Raw genomic sequence first — 20037 nt, forward strand, 5'->3', positions numbered from 1 at the left:
CAGGGCCCAAGCACCTGGGCCATCCTCCACTGCACTCCCTGGCCACAGCAGAGGGCTGGCCTGGAAGAGGGGCAACCGGGACAGAATCCGGCGCCCCAACCGGGACTAGAACCCGGTGTGCCGGCGCCGCAAGGTGGAGGATTAGCCTATTGAGCCACGGCGCCGGCTTGTACTCTGCTTTCTTTGAGCCATGATTTGAGATGTCAGTTTGGTGGGCAAGGTTGGCTTTGGTTTCACTTTGGACTTTTTTTGCAGTCTATCAGTTCTTTGACTTCATCAATGCCTGAATTAGTGAAGTTGGAGAAACATGCTATTTCCAGTGCTCACACAGAAGTGGAGACATTCTAGTGGCCCCAATGATCGTGGTGCACATATGGATGTCCATTGTGAGGCCACTCGAGTCATGGAAGGGGTCACACCTGGACAAGAATGGCTCTTTCTTCTGGCACAGCTGGGATGTGCTATCCTGTTAGAGGCATCCACCTAGACTGGAAAGCCCATTAGAAGGGGGGTTCTTATAGCAGGAGCAGGGTGGGCACAGAAGCAGTTTTCCTGATGGGGAGAGGGCTTTAAGGAATCTCAGTTTCTATTCTTAGTCTCAGCAGAAATACAGGCTCACAAGCAGCTGGTTGCAGGGGTGGTAGAAGGTGAGAGCAGAGCACTCACCTGCTGCTCACCCTCAGTCCTCAGTAGGTCAGTGGAAAAGCAGTTAACCAATGGGAAAGTGGTAAGCACAGTCGCCACACTAGTAGTCAGAACGTGTTTCCAGTTCTCTGTAGAAGCAGCTGAAAAGCCATCAGCCATGGTGGAATGACTATACAAGATTGCAGCTCTCCCTCTCAGCACTGATATGGGGGAGACTAGACAGGGAGATTAGATAAGAATAAATGAGCCAGAAGACGCTTCTAATTTCTGCCTCCCGTCCTGCACTGTAACTCCACCCCTTCCTGTCAATCCAGGATACTGACTTTGCTATAATGCACCTGTGTCTCATCTGGGACCAGAAAGGAGAATAGCCATGATGGCCATGAGGAAGTCAAGCTCCACGTGGGGCAGGCATGAAACTCCCAGAAAGCCTCATGCACACCTTATCTCTGTGGGGGCAGGGACATGGAATAAGTTGAGATATACATGCCCCTAACAGCACCATTTCTCAGCCTCTCACAGAGACTGTGAAAAAGTGAGCAGCCAGAAAAACATGGGTGAGCGAGGCTGGCACTCTGGAGGCACCAGCTCTTGGTTCCCAACATATGCAAGCAGAAAGCAACAAGCCAAGGAGGAAGTGGGGTGCTAGATTGTAGTTCATTGACTGAGCACCTGCTCCCAAACGTCAGCAGATGCGGCCAAAAAACCGAAAGCCTAGGAGAAAGAGTCTGTGAGGTTGCAATTCTCTCTCTAGGCTTTCTCCTCCAGCAGAGGCTGGGGGTGGTCTCTCCCTTCACAGGATGACCCAGAGTGAAGGCAGCCTGGGCTCTGGAGTTGGGTGAGAAAATAGGGGTCCCTTTTTGGAGCAAAGCTACTGTGCAGACTCCAGGAAGCTCTCACAAGGAAGGTGCACCCCTATGACAACCACAGAACACTGATGGCAGGCATCCACCGTGATGGAGTCGGTTGGGACTTCCCTGTCATCCCCTCCTGTATGCTGAAGGGTCTCCCTGGCTACTGAGTAGGGGCTGCAGGTGCTGATGCACTTTCCTCCTCTTTCCATGCTGCCGGCCCAGAGTGCCAGTCTCTCCCTTGCTGCGTTCCACGACTCTCCCGCGGGCATTCACCTCAAAATGCAGCTGCCCACCTGCTTCTTTTCTGTGTAGGAGAAACATGAGTGTAGGACGGCTCCATCTTTGCTCTCTGTCTCATGTCCCAGGGCTTTCACTGTATTCTTAGGAGAAATGATGAAAAGTATTTGTAATCTAATCTTCCCAGGGGCAGGCGTCCCTAAACTAATGCAAAACAAACTCTATGGTGAACAAAATATCAAAACTTTAAATAAAGAAGGGACCTCAAGCCACAATAGCATAGATATGTAATCAACCCAGATGTCGACCATCTGATAACGGAACAAAGAAAATGTGACATATACATACACGATGGACTACTACTCAGCCATAAAAAGGAATGAATTCTTGTCTTTCGCAATAAAATGAATGCAATTGGAGACCATTATGCTTAGTGAAAAAAAAACAGCCCCAGAAAGACAAATAATATATTTTTCTGATTTGTAGTAGCTAATATATAGAGTAAAACATGTAATATATATAATGAGTGAAATAGACATCTTCAGATTTGCTTGAGACTTTGGATTTCACCCTCCTCGTTGGCCTCCTGATTCTCAGGGGCAAAACAAGGGATAATGAAGACCAAAGGACAGTTGGCGTTTCACATCAGCTGGGGTCTCTGGTTTGTACAGGATTCTGCCATACCCAGCAGAAACCACATTCCCAGCAGAGCAACCTGGGATCCAGTCTGGGGTTTCCGGTCACCTTCCCTTCTGAGTTTGCCTTTCGTCTGGAATCCAAGCCCATTGCTATGTGGTCAAAGCTACAGATGTCAAGCAGGCAGGCTCCACAGAGCCAACGCACATAGATTTTCAGTTCCCCAGAACACAAGTCTCCTCCTATTAGTAAGAAATAGGAGCCTCTCTCTATGGCCAAAACAACTTTCTGAAAAGCACACACATCTGTCCAGAGGAAGAGGGCGTTTTACTTAAGATATTCTCTGCTGATCACATAAAATATCAAATATGTGTATTTTTAATGTAAAATAGATTCTTGAAAGCCAACAACCCTACTTTTTTTGGAATCCTATAGTTTGTTAGCATACTGAACACATCTTTCTCTTTTTTAAGTTTTATTTATTTGAAAGAAACAATTCTATATAGAGAGAATGAGAGCAAGAGAGAAAGAGAGGCCGGCGCCATGGCTTAATAGGCTAATCCTCCACCTGTGGCGCCAGTACCCGAGTTCTAGTCCCGCTTGGGAGGCCGGATTCTGTCCCGGTGGCTCCTCTTTCAGTCCAGCTCTCTGCTGTGGCCTGGGAAGGCAGTGGAGAATGGCCCAAGTGCTTGGGCCCCTGCACCCGCATGGGAGACCATGAGGAAGCACCTGGCTCCTGGCTTCGGATCAGCGCAGCGCGCCAGCCTTAGCAGCCATGTGGGGGGTGAACCAACAGAAGGAAGACCTTTCTCTCTGTCTCTTTCTCTCTCTCTCACTAACTCTGCCTGTCCAAAAAAAAAAAAAAAAAAAAAAAGAGAGAGAGAGAGAGAGAAGGAAAGAGAGAGAGGAAAGAGAATCTTCTATCCACTTGTTCACACCCTAAATGGTCACAAGAGACCAGACTGGGCCTGGCTGAAGCCAGGAGCCTGGAACTCTATCCAGGTCTCCCAGGTAGGTGGCAGGGTCCAAGTACATGGAATCATCTTCTGTTGCTGTCTCAGGAGCATTAACAGAAAGTTGGTTTGGAAGTACAGAGCTGAGACTTGAACCAGCGCTCATGTGGGACACAGTACAGCGGGCAGCAAGCTGAACCCTCTGTGCCACACTGCCAGCCCCAGGTTACTATAATTTTGCAATGAGTTTTGAAATCTGTGTGAGACCTACTATATTTTCTTCTTTTTCAAGATTGCTTTGTCTATTCAACTTCCCTTAAAATTCTTTATGAATTTTAGGTGGATTTTTTGCATATTTTCAAAAATATCTTTATGATTTTGACTGAAATTATACTGAAACTGTAGAACACTTTGGATAATATTGACATGTTCCTGATATTAAGTCTTTTGCTCTGTAAACAGATTGTCTTTATATGTGCACTTTAAATTTCTTTTGGCAATGTTTGTTGTTTCCTGCATACAAGTATTTCACTGCACTGGTTAAATTCATTCTTAAATATTTTATTCTTTTGGATGTCACTGTGAGTGTAATTGTTTTCTAATTTCCTTTTGTGAGTTGTTCCTTATTAGTATAGAAATGCAACCGACTTTGTATCCTATAACTTTGCTGAATTTATTAGGTCTATTTTTTTTATCTCGTGCTCTCTAGGTATAGGATCATATCATTTTAGTCAAGACAATTTTGTTTCTTCTTCTCCACCTCTGATGACCTATCTTTCTTTCTTTTTATTATCTTTTTCTTAATCTGATTTTTTTTTTTTTGGCTAGGATTCCAGGACTATGTTAAATGGAAGTGGCAGAAGTGAGCATTTTGTCTTATTGTCAACAAAAGAGGCAAATTTTTCAAATGTTCACCATTAAAATATGATGTTATCTGTGGGATTTTCAGATATTGATTTTTTATATTGAGGTGGTTTTCTTCTATTGCTAGTTTGTTGAATGTTCTTATTATGGAAAGGTGTTGGATTTTGTCAGATGCTTTTTCTGCATCATTGATATCATGCAGAGCTTTTCTTCTTTCTGTTAATGTGGTATATCACATTCATTGATTTTGCATTGGCCCAATCTTGCATTAAAGGTATAAATCTCTCATGGCCACCAGCATATACTTTTGTATGCTATTGAATTTAAATGGTTAGCTCAAGTTATTCAGGTCGATATTCATAAATGATATTGCCATATATTTTTTTCATATAGTATCTGCCTGGTTTTGGTGTCAGGACAATACTGCCTCTGAAGGAGCTAGGAGTTGTTCACATCTCTTAAATTTTTTGGAAGAACTTGAGAAGGAGTTTATTCATTATTTTAGGGGTGGTAACCTTTTTTCTGCCAAGGGTCATTTGGATATTTATAATATTATCTGTGAGACAAAAACACTGATCAACTTAAAAGTTAGCGTGCTATGGGTGTATTGAATATCAAGTCCTGCCTGTAGTTGCCTTGGCAGAGCCAGACCAAATGACTGTTGGCCTCATTGGTCCCTTGGGCCGGGTGTCCTCTGCCCAGCTAAATGTTTGGTGGCGTTCACCAGCGAAGCATCTGGTCCTCGACAATCCTGATGGTGAAGCTTCCGAACAGTGACTGAATGTATTCACCAGCCATCACTCTATTCCGATTGCGCATTCATGTTTCAGTCTCGGTAGGTTGTGTGCTTCCAGGAAGTTGTCTGTTTTATTTAGATTGCCAAATTTGTTGGTGGACAATCATCTCTGTATCTTTCCTGTAATTAATTATTATTCTGTAAAAGCCAGTAGTAAAGACCCACCTTCGATTTCTGACTCTAGTCATTTGACTAGATCAAGACTTATGAATTGTGTGGTCTGTTCCAAGGAGGACCTTTAAGAAAAACAAACCAAGCCTCATGATTCATGGATCTTTCTCTGTTGTTCTACTGTACTCTATGTTATTCATCTGTATTCTGGGCTTCATCATGTCCTTCCTTCTGTTGGCTTTCTGTTTAATTCTTCTTTTCCTATTTCTTTAAGTTACAAAGGTGAGCTATTAATTTGATACATTTGTTCAGTACATGTTTATAGTTATAAGTTTGGTTTTATTTTCCTTTTCAAAAATATTATTTGAGACACAAAGAAACAGAGATGGGGAGAGAGACACACACAGAGAAACAGAGGGAGCAGACCTTCTATCCATTAGTTCACTCCCCAGATGGCCACAACAGCAGCCAGGACTGGGCCAGGCTGCCACATGAGTGTCAGGAACCCGAGAACTTGGGCTATCTTCTGGTGCATTAGCAGAAAGCTGGACCGGAAGTGGAGCAGCCAGGACTAGAATTAGCACACTGAAGTGGGATGCCAGCAACATAAGCAGTAGCTTAAGCTGTTGAGACACAACACTAGCCCCAGAATTCCACTGTTAACCTTGACTTTGCTGCCTACTGCAAATTTTAATACATTGCATTTTTATTCTCACATATTTCAAAATATTCTCTAATTTCCTTGCCATTTCTTCTTTTACCTACTCATTGTCTAATTTTCCAGCTTTTCTCTTCCTATTGATCTCTACTTTCATTCTGTTGTGATTAGAAAGGACACATTTTATGATTTCAATCTTTTTAGCTATGTTAAGACTTGTTTTGTGGCCTAAAATACAGTCTGCCCTGGAAAATATTCCATGTGCCTTTGAGGAAAAAATTGTGTAGTTTGGGGCAGTAAGTTTAGCCTCCACTAGTAGTGCTGGTATTCCATATGGTCACCAGTTTGTTCCAATCCAGCTCTCTGCTGTGGCCTGGGAAAGCAGTAGAAGATGGCCCAAGTCCTTGGGCCTCTGCACCCATGTAGGAGTCCCGGAGGAAACTCCTGGCTCCTGGCTTCGGATCGGTTCAGCTCCAGCCATTGCAGCCATTTGTGGAGTATACCAGAGGATGGAAGACCTTTCTCTCTGGCTCTCCCTCTCTATCTGCAAGTCTACCTCTCAAATTAATAGACAAATATTTTTTAAAATGTGTATTTTGCCTTTGTAAGAGTAGGGTCGACTGCAATATATGTTAGATCCAATTGGTCTACAGTGCTGTGCAGGGTCCTTACTTCCTTTGCAATATTTTGTGTAGTCATTTTGTGATACTTTTGCTTCCTTTACTACCTTTGACATATTTGCCTTGAGTTTTCAACTGCAGTTGAGAAACAGTAAATGGAAAATTCCAGAAATAAGCAATTCATATATTTTAAATTGTGTGTTTCTGTGAGTAGCAAGATGTAATCTTGTGTCGTCCAACTCATTCCACACAGACATGAATCATTCCATTGTGCAGCATATCAACACCGTATACAGCACCCTCCCATTAGTCATTAGCTGCCTCAGTTATTAGATCAACTACCATGGTTTTGCAGTGTTTGTTTCTAAGAAATATTTATCTTGCAGCCAGTGCTGTGGCATAATGGGCTAAGCCTCCACCCATGGCTCTGGCATCCCATGTGAGCTCTGGTTCAAGTTCCAGCTCCTCCACTTCAAATCCAGCTCTCTGCTGTGGCCTGGGAAAGCAGTAGAAGATGGCCCAAGGCCTTGGGCCCTCTGCACCTGCATAGGAGACCAGGAAGAAGCACCTGGCTCCTGGCTTTGGATCAGCCTAGCTCTAGCCATTGTGGTCATTTCAAGAGTGAATCGGAGGATGGAAGACTCTCTCTCTCTCTCTCTCCCTCCCTCCCTCCCTCCCCCTCTCTCTCTCTCTTCTCTCCTTCTGTCCCTCTCTCCCTCTCTCCCTCTTTGTAACCCTGCCTCTCAAATAAATAAATAAATCTTTTTTTTAAAAGAAATACTTATCTGACTTACTAATGGCTCCAAATAGAAATAGTAGCGTTGCTAGAAATGTGAATATACCAAAAAAAAGCTGTAAAGTGCTTCCTGCAATTAAGTGAAAAGGTGAAATTTCTTAATAAGAAAAAAATACATTTTTTAAGGCTGCTAAGATCTGTACTTTTGCCAAATAATTATAACCCATAGGCTGGCTTACAAACATCTTTACCACTCTCCAGCAAAAATAACACCTTGGAGGTGAAAAGTCTCACCTCCTTCTGTTGAGACAATCCCTTCTGGGACCTGTGGTATCAGTGTGCATATCACTGTGTTATGAAACCATTTCTATATATCTGATTGGCCATCACGGTAAAAAGCAATTAAGAAGTAGCTAGTAAAATATGGACAGCTTGCCTCTCTTTCAGTCCTATACCCAGTCAAGATATTAAACAAACATCATTGAAACTTCAGAGAAAGTAGTCACTTCATATCAGTTACTCAGTTTCTTGGGTCTGCGCTTTTAACTAACTGATCATCTTCCTCCAGATTCACAGACTTAATCCCACGATGCCTTGTACCCTGCTTATCTTGGTACCACTTGCCCTCTCACCCCTTACTGCTCAGGAGTCATCACCATCTGGTGCATTGCCCTGCCTCTCTGCCCTTGCAAAGATTCAGCTCTGCCCTTTGGACCTCCTCACTTAGAAACAGCAAATCCTACTCCAGTTCTTTGTGACTGGCCTTTATTGTGACGTTCCCCTGCCCAAAGGACTCTATTTCTCCAAAATCCTCCTGTTCAGAGGCCTCCTTCCTCCTTCTGTCACTCCCCCACACTGCAAAGCCAGGAGGCAGTGTGAGTAAGAGTGCTCTCCTTGTCTCTCTCGCCTCTTTCATGTTCCTCCTGCTACAATACCCCGGCTCTGCGGGTACCCAGGCCACACCACAGGCGCCACATCTGTTCATCGCTGCCATCCACAGATGGCTTCCTTTTCCCACTTCTTAACTAACGAGGTGATTCCTGCAGCCTCTGCTCAACCTCTGTTACTAGAATAGTGACTGACATTTTTAAGAAAATTGCCTGCCTGAAGCTGGGTTAAAATAAGTATGTGGCTACTTCATACTTGATAAAGTTATACCCTGATAGTTCATTCAGATTCCCAACTTCCCTACTATTACTTATGGAGTAATATGTCCCCGCCTCAGTAACATGCAATGCTTTCTTATTACATATTACATACTTACATAAGCTCTGTTTTATGATTTTCTACTCTCTAACTGGGATGCATTTGCCTGGTCTTTTGGCCTACCCCAACCTGTCTTCAGTTATATGACTTCATAACCTTGTCATAACTGGTAGGGCCACTTCCTTTTCCCCTTTTGTGCTTTTCATAGGAAGTCTGTTGTGAGGAACACTCCAGTTCAAATTGTTGGGGCACTTGCAATGGAGCATAACATTGGAATATATTGTGAATGAAAAAGAAACCCACATTTCACTACATAAAAATGGGAACGTCTGTATGTTAGACAACATCAGAAAGAAACTAGGGCACTAGGTTTGCACAGTGTTTAGCAGTATTGAGGAGGGCGATTAAGACATTGCAAGTCTCTCATGACATTGGGTCATATCCCAGGACCAGTGCCCAACTGCCTAACTGTCACAGAATGCTCAGGGGGAGGGAAGGGGTGCTCAGCTCCATCTTGCATTTCGAATGTCTAGGAGCCAGCCTGGATGGGAGAACCTGAGCCTTGAGTACAGTCAGGATTCAAATGTGTCCATTGACGCAGTGGAGAGAAAACAGAAAACAGAGGAGCATGGGTGGAAGAGAGTGTCAGAGCCTAGAGCCTGCTGGGAAGGCTGCCATCAAGACAGGAATGAAGCTGCCCCTGCCCTCACCTGCCACAGCGTCCCTCTACTCTGCCGTCTGAGAAGAGACCACTGGCAGGAAGCTAGAGAAGGAACTCTCGTCCCTAAGAACCTGATGACCTGGTGTGCAAAGCCATTTCTAAAAGGTTTCCAAAGGCCCCAAGGCATCCACTGGCAAAGCAGGTGGTGAGAAGAGCTGTGCGTTGGTTCAGGAATGTGGAGCGCGGCTCAGGAATGTGGAGAACAGCATCAAAGTGGTCAAGGTCAATGAGTCGGAGGCATGGCCATCAGGGAAAGGTGTCTGATCTTGCGAGTTCATTCTTTCCCCTACTAAGTTCCTAGACAATAGCAGGGCAACGGGGGCCCCAGAAATGCCTAATCAAGGAGGGAGAGACTTTGCATGTTGTGGAAGTACTGAACATGTGTAATTGAGGGCAGGTAAGATCAGGACACTTGTGGGTTACAAAGAAAGAGCTAATATCCTTATACAAAAGATGTTCTTAACACTGAAACCAAGAAAGGATTGGCTTTCCAAAAGAATATCAATAGATAGTTTGTGAGTTTTGACTTATAAATGTTCATGTACAAACATTCAATTTTTAAATGAAAGAAGAAATAAAAATGATATAGTACATTAAAATAACAGCTAAGCCAATATACAAAATAAGATAAACATGATAAGGTAGGTTAAATGGAGTAGGCCTGAAAATCCCAGTGGGAATGAAAACAACATGAGCTTTCTAAAAAGATACTTGGCAATAAAAATGGAACATTTAAAAATGCTCCTTTTTTTTTTTTTTTTTGACAGGCAGAGTGGACAGTGAGAGAGAGAGACAGAGAGAAAGGTCTTCCTTTGCCGTTGTTCACCCTCCAATGGCTGCCGCGGCCGGCGCGCTGCGGCCGGCGCACCGCGCTGATCCGATGGCAGGAGCCAGGAGCCAGGTGCTTTTCCTGGTCTCCCATGGGGTGCAGGGCCCAAGCACCTGGGCCATCCTCCACTGCACTCCCTGGCCACAGCAGAGAGCTGGCCTGGAAGAGGGGCAACCGGGACAGAATCCGGCGCCCCAACCGGGACTAGAACCCGGTGTGCCGGCGCCGCTAGGCAGAGGATTAGCCTAGTGAGCCGCGGCGCCGGCCCAAAATGCTCCTTTTTTTGACATAGTTATTTCACTTTTAGGAATCGGCCCAAGGAAGTCACTAGAGATAGAAACGTATTTACCAAGAGGCGTATTGCAGCATCTCCGTAATAAAAACATTGAAAACAACCTAAATACATAGGAAGTGGCTAAATAATTAAGATAATATAATAAGCATTACACAGTCATTAAAGCAATGTTCTAAAGAATCTTAGTGACATGGAAACTATTCAGTGTCTAATGTTCAATGGAAAGAAAAAGAACAGATGCAACCCTGTAAAGTATGATTACCTACAAGACATAAAATCACTGAACTGTACCTCAGGCACTGCTCTGGCTTCTCACAATCATTTTATGGATGAAGAAATTAAGGTTCAGAAAAGAAATTAAGGATTGAAGAGGATAAACGGCTTCCCTAAAGTCACAGAGTTAGTTAAGAGCAGAACAAGGACTGGGACTCCAGCGGCTCAGCTCCCTGCCCAGTGTGCATGGACCGGGCACGTCTCTTTACAGCACACATTTGCAGGGGCTGCTAGGATCCTACCTGTGTCACAGCTTCTCCTCTCCTTGCTGCTCCCCTCTCTTCCCCTCCCTTCTACCCCCACCTCAGTACCACCCTTCTCAACTCATTATGATTCAAGGTCAAACTGCCTTATCTCTACGTCCTCATCTGACTGACAGGTACAGGAAATTCTTTATTTAACCACTTTGCATCCTCTCTTCTTCATCTACTTTTGCTCTTCTTATCTGCACCATGTCATTAACACTGTAAGAAATATATTCAGGAGGGAACTGTCCCTAGGGCTTCTCAGATTTGCAAATTCAAAAATACTGCTGTTGCATATCCCTTTCTCCATAAAATGCCATAAAGTATAGCTTAAAATTTAAGTGACCTCCTTAGACAATATTAATGATTCTATAAATTCAGCACTAAAGGCTCTAACACAGCTATTAAAATAAATTCTGGCAGAAGCAATTGCCGCAATAGTCCCGCGGATTGCTTACTCTTGTGTTTCTGTGCAGTGCCTGACAATTCGGGATGGAAGTCACCATTGGACTCCTTGTTTTCTTTTCTGAGAAATACACCTTGAGGAGCCACTTAACTTTTCTTCCAGACTTAGGTGTCCAGTTTGCTTTTCAGGCTACAGTAACAAAACGTGTGCTTTGATGTGTGTTTTTTTTTTGTTTGTTTGTTTTTTGTTTTTAAATTCTGCCATGAGCAGTGCTGAGCAGGAAATGGAATGGAGGTACAGAGGCAGGTGCTGAGAAGCCAGGTAGATCCACCTCCTAAGACACATGACATCTAAGCCCGTAACGGGACCCTAAATGTGGATTCATGAGCTCTGAAAAGCTACCAGTTATGAGCTATCACCAGATAACTGACATTTGAAATTTTCCCACAAATGCCATTGTTTTTGTTTTCTTATGGATTTGATTCTCAGTAAAACACTTCATTATCTAGAGATATTTCTAAAAAGTCTGCCTCCTCTCCCTCCAGTTAGCTTGGGGAGATATTTTGTATTCCTGATCCCATCACTCGCACAGTGTCCAACATATAACAACCACTCAGAAAAAGCCACAGATTCAGTGGCATGAAGAGACTCTAGTCTCTGTGTGGTATGAGGGCACCTTAAGGTCCTGTGGAACCAAACCTCCAGCTTCCTGCACTGCCCTGAAGCAAATGGTTTGCTCTATTATAGAAGATGGAAGCATGCCATGATCTATCAGGCCTCTTCGTCAGTGAAAATAGATTAAGTCGTTTAGACGCACTGAGTACAGTGAATGAAAGGGAGCTATTTCATTATAAGGGTAAAGCAATGGAATGCAATTCCACTGCCCCTTAAATCAAATACAACACCCCCACTACTTGCATTCTCTTCTTCCCTAGCAAATCCTTGTTCACTTTAGACCTGATAGCATATGTACACGTACGTGTTCTGGTCTTACCGTGCTCAGACCCTGAAAAGATCTGGGATGTGATCCTGTGTGCTGAAAACCTAGATTCTTATCTGGTGACTAGGGATGAATTCCCTTCGAATTGTTACATATATATCTATCCGAGACTTTGAGCCAATCGATTGGTTTTTATTTGATCTTGAATATCTTTCTGCTGTAAATGAACTTTGATTAAAGGGAGATTTTTAAAGCTGTTTTTCCTAGGACTGTGATAGAGCTCCCCAGCTGTTAAGGACTCTTTGAGTCTATTAGATAAATCTCAATTAGATTTTCACATGATATAGACCAGAGTGCCTTTCCACCATTCCCACAGGCAACCACAAACAAGTCCGTGCCATTTTACCTCCTAAGTATCTCCCAGATACATCCACACTCCTTCAATTTCCATGCCACCATATTTCCTGTGTGGGGCTTTGACTACTGTTTCCATTCTGGTCCTCCCCCAACCTCAAATCTCTTCTGCCCACTGCAGAAATCTAGAAAATGTGAATCTGGTGTCAAGTCTTGACACAAAATGCTTCCAAGACTCCCCGGTGTTGTTAAGAGAAGAATCAAATGCATAGGATAAAATCCCATGACCCATAGGACATGTAAGGTCCACTCCTGCACATGTGCTAAGATCACAGCTCTGCCCTCTTCCACTGTCTGCTTCTTGCCCTCGTTGAATCCAGGGTCAGAAAGTCAGCACCGTGTGTAATTCCCCCGACTCTCAACTAGAAAGGACTCCTGCAATGAAGACTGAAAGAAGCAAGCTCCATGTAAGAATAAGTTTATTGCCGTGACCTACATACAGGATTCCAGAATGGGGTGGACAGACAGAGAATCTGGGCAGAAGTTGTAGGAAGACTTTTGCTGGCAGGGTGGCACAAGGCAAGATTTCACACACTGATGAAGCAGTGGAGAGCAGAGGCAGGTGCTTGTGTTGCAGCTCTCCTTAGGAGTTAGCCCCACAGGTGTCCCGCTGGTCTTTCTGACTCTACCAGTAAGGCTTGTGATAGTGCTTCAACTTTGTGGTGGTGCCAGCTAGGCTGGCAGGTGGTCAGTGTCCCATTGAGAGAGGGAAAGGAGAGAGAGAGAGAGAAGGGAGGGAGAACCTGGTCAAAATATAGATGTGAAACTTGAAGTATTACTATGGTTTGCTGTCACACATTGCGTTGCATTCAAACCCTCCAGGTTGAATTTTCTATGACCTATGGGGTGTGGGGCAGGGTTGTATTTTTTTGTGTCCTGGGTGATTGTAATATGCAGAGTTGAGAACAATTTCTCTGAGGTAGTTTGGGTCAGGTTACCTTGTCTTGAATTTTTATTGTGATTTCATTTTAAAGCAATACAAAATTACGTATTTTGGAGGTACAACATGTGGTTTTGATGCATTTAAACATATCTTGATGATCATATAAGGGAAATCAGTATATTTTTTACACTTTACACATTTATCATCTCTCAGTCATGAGAATATTCAGCACCCATCCTGAACTGTACAGTGCATTATTGTGCAGTAGAACCCCAGAATCCAACTGTTACACTGCACCTACTGACCAGTCCTCCTCCCTGCCCCTCCCCTGGCTAGCCATCATTCTGCTCTCCAATTGTGGGAGGGTCAACCTTAGGTTTGCATTTTCAGTTCTCATTGAAATATCTGATTTCCCAACCCTTGGGGCATTCAGATCTGGCTAAAAGGCCCATGAGAGTCGCACAGGCATGGAAAGCCAAGACACTGTGGCAAAAACAACCTGAATGAAAGATCTCGATGAACAGACCCCAGCAGAAAAAACAGGCCATCAAAGAAGGTGGCACCTTTCTCTGAAGGCAGGAAGGAAGCTCCACTGTGATATGGCCTTGACTAAACAAGTTCAGAGTTGGTGAACTCAAGGGGTTTCCATAACCTCGACAGCTCATGGCAAGAGCCCCGGATGGTTACTGACATCATAAATAAGAGTGTCAATTGTTAAATCAACAATGGGAGTCACTGTGGACCTGCTCCCCATGTAGGATCTCTGTCCTTAATGTGTTTTACTATGAGAGTTAACGATAACACTACTAGTCGAACAGTACTCTATACCTTGTGCGGTTGTGTGGGTGCAGTCTGTTGAAATCTTTGCTTAGTATATACTAAGTTGATCTTCTGTATATAAAGATAATTGAAAATGAATCTTGATGAAGAGTAGGATGGGAGAGGGAGTGGGAGATGGGAGGGCTGCGGGAGGGAGGGAAGTTGACGGGGGAAAGCCACAACAATGCAAAAGTTGCACTTTGTAAATTCACATTTATTAAATAAAAAAAGAAATATCTGATTTCCATTCCCAGCACTTGTATGCATTTGCAGTTTCACACTTGATCATTTGCTTGCAAGCTCTTTGGGAGCAATGACTCTGTCCCAGAAGGTAAGGGCCTGGCACAGCAGAGTAGCTTCTCAGGAGTCATAAGTAAATGAAGGAAGAAAAAGCCAGACTTGCAGATGGCTTATTTAAAGCATTTACTATCAAATGTGCATATTTATTAAAAGATGGTAAAATCTATTTTTTAAAATTTCTATAATTGTACCACTATAGGGTAACAGGTAATTTTGAATCATAACTTCTTGCAGTTTTCATTTCCTAAGAATGTATTTTTTTAAATATTATGAAGGTAATATTGTCCATTTAACATTGCTGCCTTTAACAAAAAATAAACTTAATTCTATTTTCCATACTGTGAATGTCAGGTTAATAATCCACCAATGAATGACTTCACACTTTTTTTTTTTTCATTAAATAAAGAATCAATCTTGTTGAAATACTTTCTTCCAAGTTCTGACCAATCTCTAAGGATAGATTTATTTATTTACTCACTTAAGAGACAGAAGGAGAGCTAAATAGAGATCAGAGACAGAGACACAGAGAGAGAAAGAGAGCGAGCTCCCATCTACCAATTAACTCTCGGAATGCCCAAAACAGCCAGGGCTGGGCCAGATCAAGACTGGAGTAGGAACCCAATCCAGGTCTCCCATGTAGGTACAGAGAAACCAACTCCTTGAGCTGTCACCTGTTGCCTTCCAGGGTGTGTATTTTGCAGGAAGCTAGAATCAGGAGCAAAGCGAGGACTGGATGGCACTTGGATATGGGATGTGGGCCTTTCAGTCAGCATCTTAACCACTAGACCAAGTATCTGTCCTCCACCCATGCCTTTTAATTTCTTAAATTTACTTGAGAGACAGGGACAGAACTCCCACCCACCAGTTCACCCCCCAAATGGCCCAGACTGGGTCAGGAGCCAGGAATGCAACCCAAGTCTCCAGTGTGGGTGGCAAGAACACAATTACTTGAGCCATCACTGCTGTCTCTCCAGGTCCACATTAGCAGGAAGCTTGAATCAGGAGCAGGATCCAGGAACTCAACGCAGATACTCGGGTATTTAACATGTTGATGCTGGGCTATGTGCTTGCTCTCATAGTTTCCAAGAAGAGCTACCTAAATGTGAATTATTGAGTCAAGAGAATGAATATTTTGATCCTTTTGCAACACTTACATTTGCAAAAGCAGATATGAATTTTCGCACTGCTTTTAAATATTGACTTTTTTCTTTATGATGAATGGTCACGTGGGTCTGCAGTTGTCTAGTACAAATTAGTACCTCTTATCACTTTTGTGAGTTATGAATAAGGGGTATCAAAGTCTGTATCAATTATAGCAAAATACAGTGCTTAGCTTTATTATGTTCATAGACTCAAAATAATTTAATTTCTGTTTCCCTATCACACGAGATAAATGGTACTGGCTTTTCTCCTGATATTTCGTCTCTTTTCTTTAGACATTTATATGTGAATCTCTATTTCTTATACAGAATCAGACCTTGAAATCAAGAGGAGACGTGGCTTTGAGGAAAGACCCTTTCTTAGGAATCAAAGGGTCAAGACTTGTATTCCTGATTCACTCTGCAATCTAAGACAAGTTTATTCGCATCCTGAGTGCATTAGGCATTAAAATATGTACCACCCAGGACTGTTATTGTAAAGGAGTTGGAAAGTGATTAGATGCCAGAGGAATCACTTCTGCTACCGGCTCCCCTTTGCACATTTTTTTGCTCCTGCATTTCCTGGGCATTTCTCATCTAGGATAACTTTCTCTGTCTCCATCCTGGAAATTCTACCTGGTCTATTCACTGTCTCCTCCTTAAAAGCAGTATCTGGTCTCCTGTCTCTCCTTAGGGCAGACACTCCCAAGGTGTAATTAGGCACTAAATGCCTCTCTAGTTTCTGACTGCTTTCTGTGTGTTTGCCCTCACTGCACAGCCGTCTCCTCCACCACATGCATTGTTTTAAAATGTCAACAGGTTCTGCAAGATGCTGCAGAAGAAACAAGAGCAGATCTGCCACTCCCAGCCAACCGATTTGTTGATTTATCGTTCCTAGGCACCACCCCTGCTTTAAAAGGACCCGGCACTGCCAAGAACTCGAGTTCCTGGACCGGTTGCTGTGGGATGGTGACATCACAGAGCAGGCTGACAATTCCGTCTCACGATGTTTCTCACGAAGCAGCAAGAAGCAAGTGGGGAGCCCTTGGGGAAGATGTCCTGCACCTCTGAGATCCAAGCAGCCTTCATTCTCACCCCCTTCGTTACCTTCTTCACCGGCCTCATCATCTTATTCATCTTCAGGCTCATCTGGAGCATCTTTAGAAAATGGCAAACCATCAATGGAACAGGAATTATCTTGGTCAGTCTCCCTATTCCGGACCCTTCTGTGTGAGACCAGAGGCGGGTTTGGCACATGTTTGTGTTTGGCTGATGACTTAGGCTGCACTGTTTTTATTGGGGGGGGGGGGGGGGAACAGAGCCACCTGTGGCCTGGTACCTTGAAAGGGTGGCCTATAGGACCACCGGCCACCATGCCATCATGTTCTGGTCCAGGGCTGGGCCTCCCCTCCCCGCACTGCTGGAGAAGCAATGTCTCATGATGATGATGCCTGCAAACTGGAAACTGTGTTGGCTGTTCCGAAAAAGTCCATAAACATTATGTTTATGCCGCTCCTTTGCATGTTAAAAAGGATCGCATGGATGCTACCAGGGAGGCAAAAGGGATACAAGATACTGATGTCAACCCCACTTGTGCAAATCAGTCATACATGAAGCTTTTGGGCTGCTGTATGAGTGCACTGACTCCTATGATGTGCGAACACAACAAACCAAGCCACCCAGAACTACAGCCAGGAACTCCCCCATCTCCCACACCCCTGCACAAACCCAGGAACTCCCCCATCTCCCACACCCCTGCACGAGCCCAGGAACTCCCCCATCTCCCACACCCCTGCACGAGCCCAGGAACTCACCCATCTCCCACACCCCCGCACGAGCCCAGGAACTCCCCCATCTCCCACACCCCTGCACGAGCCCAGGAACTCCCCCATCTCCCACACCCCTGCACGAGCCCAGGAACTCACCCATCTCCCACACCCCCGCACGAGCCCAGGAACTCACCCATCTCCCACACCCCCGCACGAGCCCAGGAACTCCCCCATCTCCCACACCCCTGCACTAACCAGGAACTCCCCCATCTCCCACACCCCTGCATTAACCAGGAACTCCCCCATCTCCCACACCCCCGCACAAGCCCAGGAACTCACCCATCTCCCACACCCTGCACGAGCCCAGGAACTCCCCCATCTCCCACACCCTGCACGAGCCCAGGAACTCACCCATCTCCCACACCCCTGCACTAGCCCAGGAACTCCCCCATCTCCCACACCCTGCACGAGCCCAGGAACTCCCCCATCTCCCACACCCATGCACGAGCCCAGGAACTCCCCCATCTCCCACACCCCTGCACTAACCAGGAACTCCCCCATCTCCCACACCCCTGCATTAACCAGGAACTCCCCCATCTCCCACACCCCCGCACAAGCCCAGGAACTCCCCCATCTCCCACACCCCCGCACGAGCCCAGGAACTCCCCCATCTTCCACACCCCCGCACAAGCCCAGGAACTCCCCCATCTCCCACACCCTGTACGAGCCCAGGAACTCCCATCTCCCACACCCCTGCACGAGCCCAGGAACTCACCCATCTCCCACACCCTGCACGAGCCCAGGAACTCCCCCATCTCCCACACCCTGCACTAGCCCAGGAACTCCCCCATCTCCCACACCCCTGCACTAGCCCAGGAACTCCCCCATCTCCCACACCCCCGCACTAACCAGGAACTCCCCCATCTCCCACACCCCTGCACAAACCCAGGAACTCACCCATCTCCCACACCCCTGCATTAACCAGGAACTCCCCCATCTCCCACACCCCCGCACAAGCCCAGGAACTCCCCCATCTCCCACACCCTGCACGAGCCCAGGAACTCCCATCTCCCACACCCCTGCACGAGCCCAGGAACTCACCCATCTCCCACACCCTGCACGAGCCCAGGAACTCAACCATCTTCCACACCCCCGCACGAGCCCAGGAACTCCCCCATCTCCCACACCCTGTACGAGCCCAGGAACTCCCATCTCCCACACCCCTGCACGAGCCCAGGAACTCCCCCATCTCCCACACCCTGCACGAGCCCAGGAACTCACCCATCTCCCACACCCCTGCACTAGCCCAGGAACTCCCCCATCTCCCACACCCTGCACGAGCCCAGGAACTCACCCATCTCCCACACCCCTGCACAAGCCCAGGAACTCACCCATCTCCCACACCCCTGCACGAGCCCAGGAACTCACCCATCTCCCACACCCCTGCATGAGCCCAGGAACTCCCATCTCCCACACCCTGCACTAGCCCAGGAACTCACCCATCTCCCACACCCCTGCACTAGCCCTCCAGCCCCCAAAGCAGACGCCTGAGAGAAAACTCTCGAAGGCTACAGTGACAGTTCTGTCCCCAGGGGTCACAGGCACTGTGACTTACTAGGCCCTGTGCAGTTGGCTTGCATTTCTGTTTCTCAAACTTTGATTTGTTGTCTGATTGAGCACAGTAATTTGCATAATGGAACATATTTTATTCACTCGCTGTAATTAACATTGAGAATTTGCTTAAATCATCCTTCTTAATGCCAAAAATTGAGATTAAAGTACACAATGCATAGTAGCTTGGTAGAATGTTAAGGTTATATGGAATTTAGGTTTCTGTATGGGAAAAGTATCCAGTGTTGAAGCTCATGGCTTTTGTTGCTAAATAAGTTCATTCTATCAATGGTTACTTCTACATTAAAGACTTGTAAAAAAAATTAGAGGACAAATTCTGGGATCTGGATAATGGGTCTGGTGGATCTGCCTCCTGGTTTCTACCTTTTTAGAAAATAATTTTTTTAGTTTTTTTTTAATTTAAGATATACAAATTCCATGCATTTCATTTATACAGATTTAGGAATGTAGTGGGTGTTTTTTTTTTTTAAATTAATTTATTTATTTGAAAGGCAGAGGCAGAGAGAGAGAGAGAGAGAGAGAGAGAGAGAAACAGAGGTCTTCAACAGATGGAGCTGCGTGAATCCAAAGCCAGGAGCTAGGAGCTTCTTCCAGGTCTCCCACGTGGGTGCAGAGGCCCAAGGACTTGAGCCATCTTCCACTGCTGTCCCAGGCCATAGCAGAGAGCTGGATCAGAAGTGGAGCAGCCGGGTCTTGAACTGGCGCCCATACAGAATGTCGATACTGCAGACCAGGGTTTAACCCACTGTGCCACAGTGCCAGCTCCAGGAACCTAGTGTTTTAATGAACAATTAAATTTATAGAAGCTTCACTTCTCTTTATTCCTCTGTTGCAGGAAATGTCCCTTCTTACTATGTTCTCTTATATGATGGCAACAATGTGGGAGCACATTTGTCAATTCACATTTCCTCTGTTCTCCTTTTCTTATGAGTGTAATCATTTCTATGCTCCAGTCCAGATGCACTTTCAATTTCAAATATCAAACAAATGGTACAAAATGTTAAATGGTACCTGAGCAACCAGAACTACACTGTTCTGCCCTTGAACCGGGAGGAT

General features: G+C 45.2%; 1 protein-coding gene across 5 annotated transcripts in view; it reads left to right on the forward strand.

Annotated features, from left to right (window-relative positions):
- LOC103345403 (potassium channel subfamily U member 1) overlaps positions 1-20037 on the forward strand; it is a 212222-nt gene that overhangs the window by 25685 nt on the left and 166500 nt on the right. For 4 of the 5 annotated variants that reach the window (XR_011390870.1, XR_011390871.1, XM_070079216.1 and 1 more), the window contains exon 2: positions 16479-16781. Coding sequence is in view for 3 of the 5 variants with exons in the window: in XM_070079216.1 (XP_069935317.1) it covers positions 16587-16781 (195 nt within the window). In the remaining 2 variants the exon portion in view is untranslated. Of the gene's footprint in view, positions 1-7356; positions 9435-16478; positions 16782-20037 lie in introns of those variants that run through there. The other variant, XM_070079210.1, reaches the window with a different exon arrangement.

Source organism: Oryctolagus cuniculus, chromosome 1, assembly GCF_964237555.1.
Source record: "Oryctolagus cuniculus chromosome 1, mOryCun1.1, whole genome shotgun sequence".
NCBI classification, from domain to species: Eukaryota; Metazoa; Chordata; class Mammalia; order Lagomorpha; family Leporidae; genus Oryctolagus; species Oryctolagus cuniculus.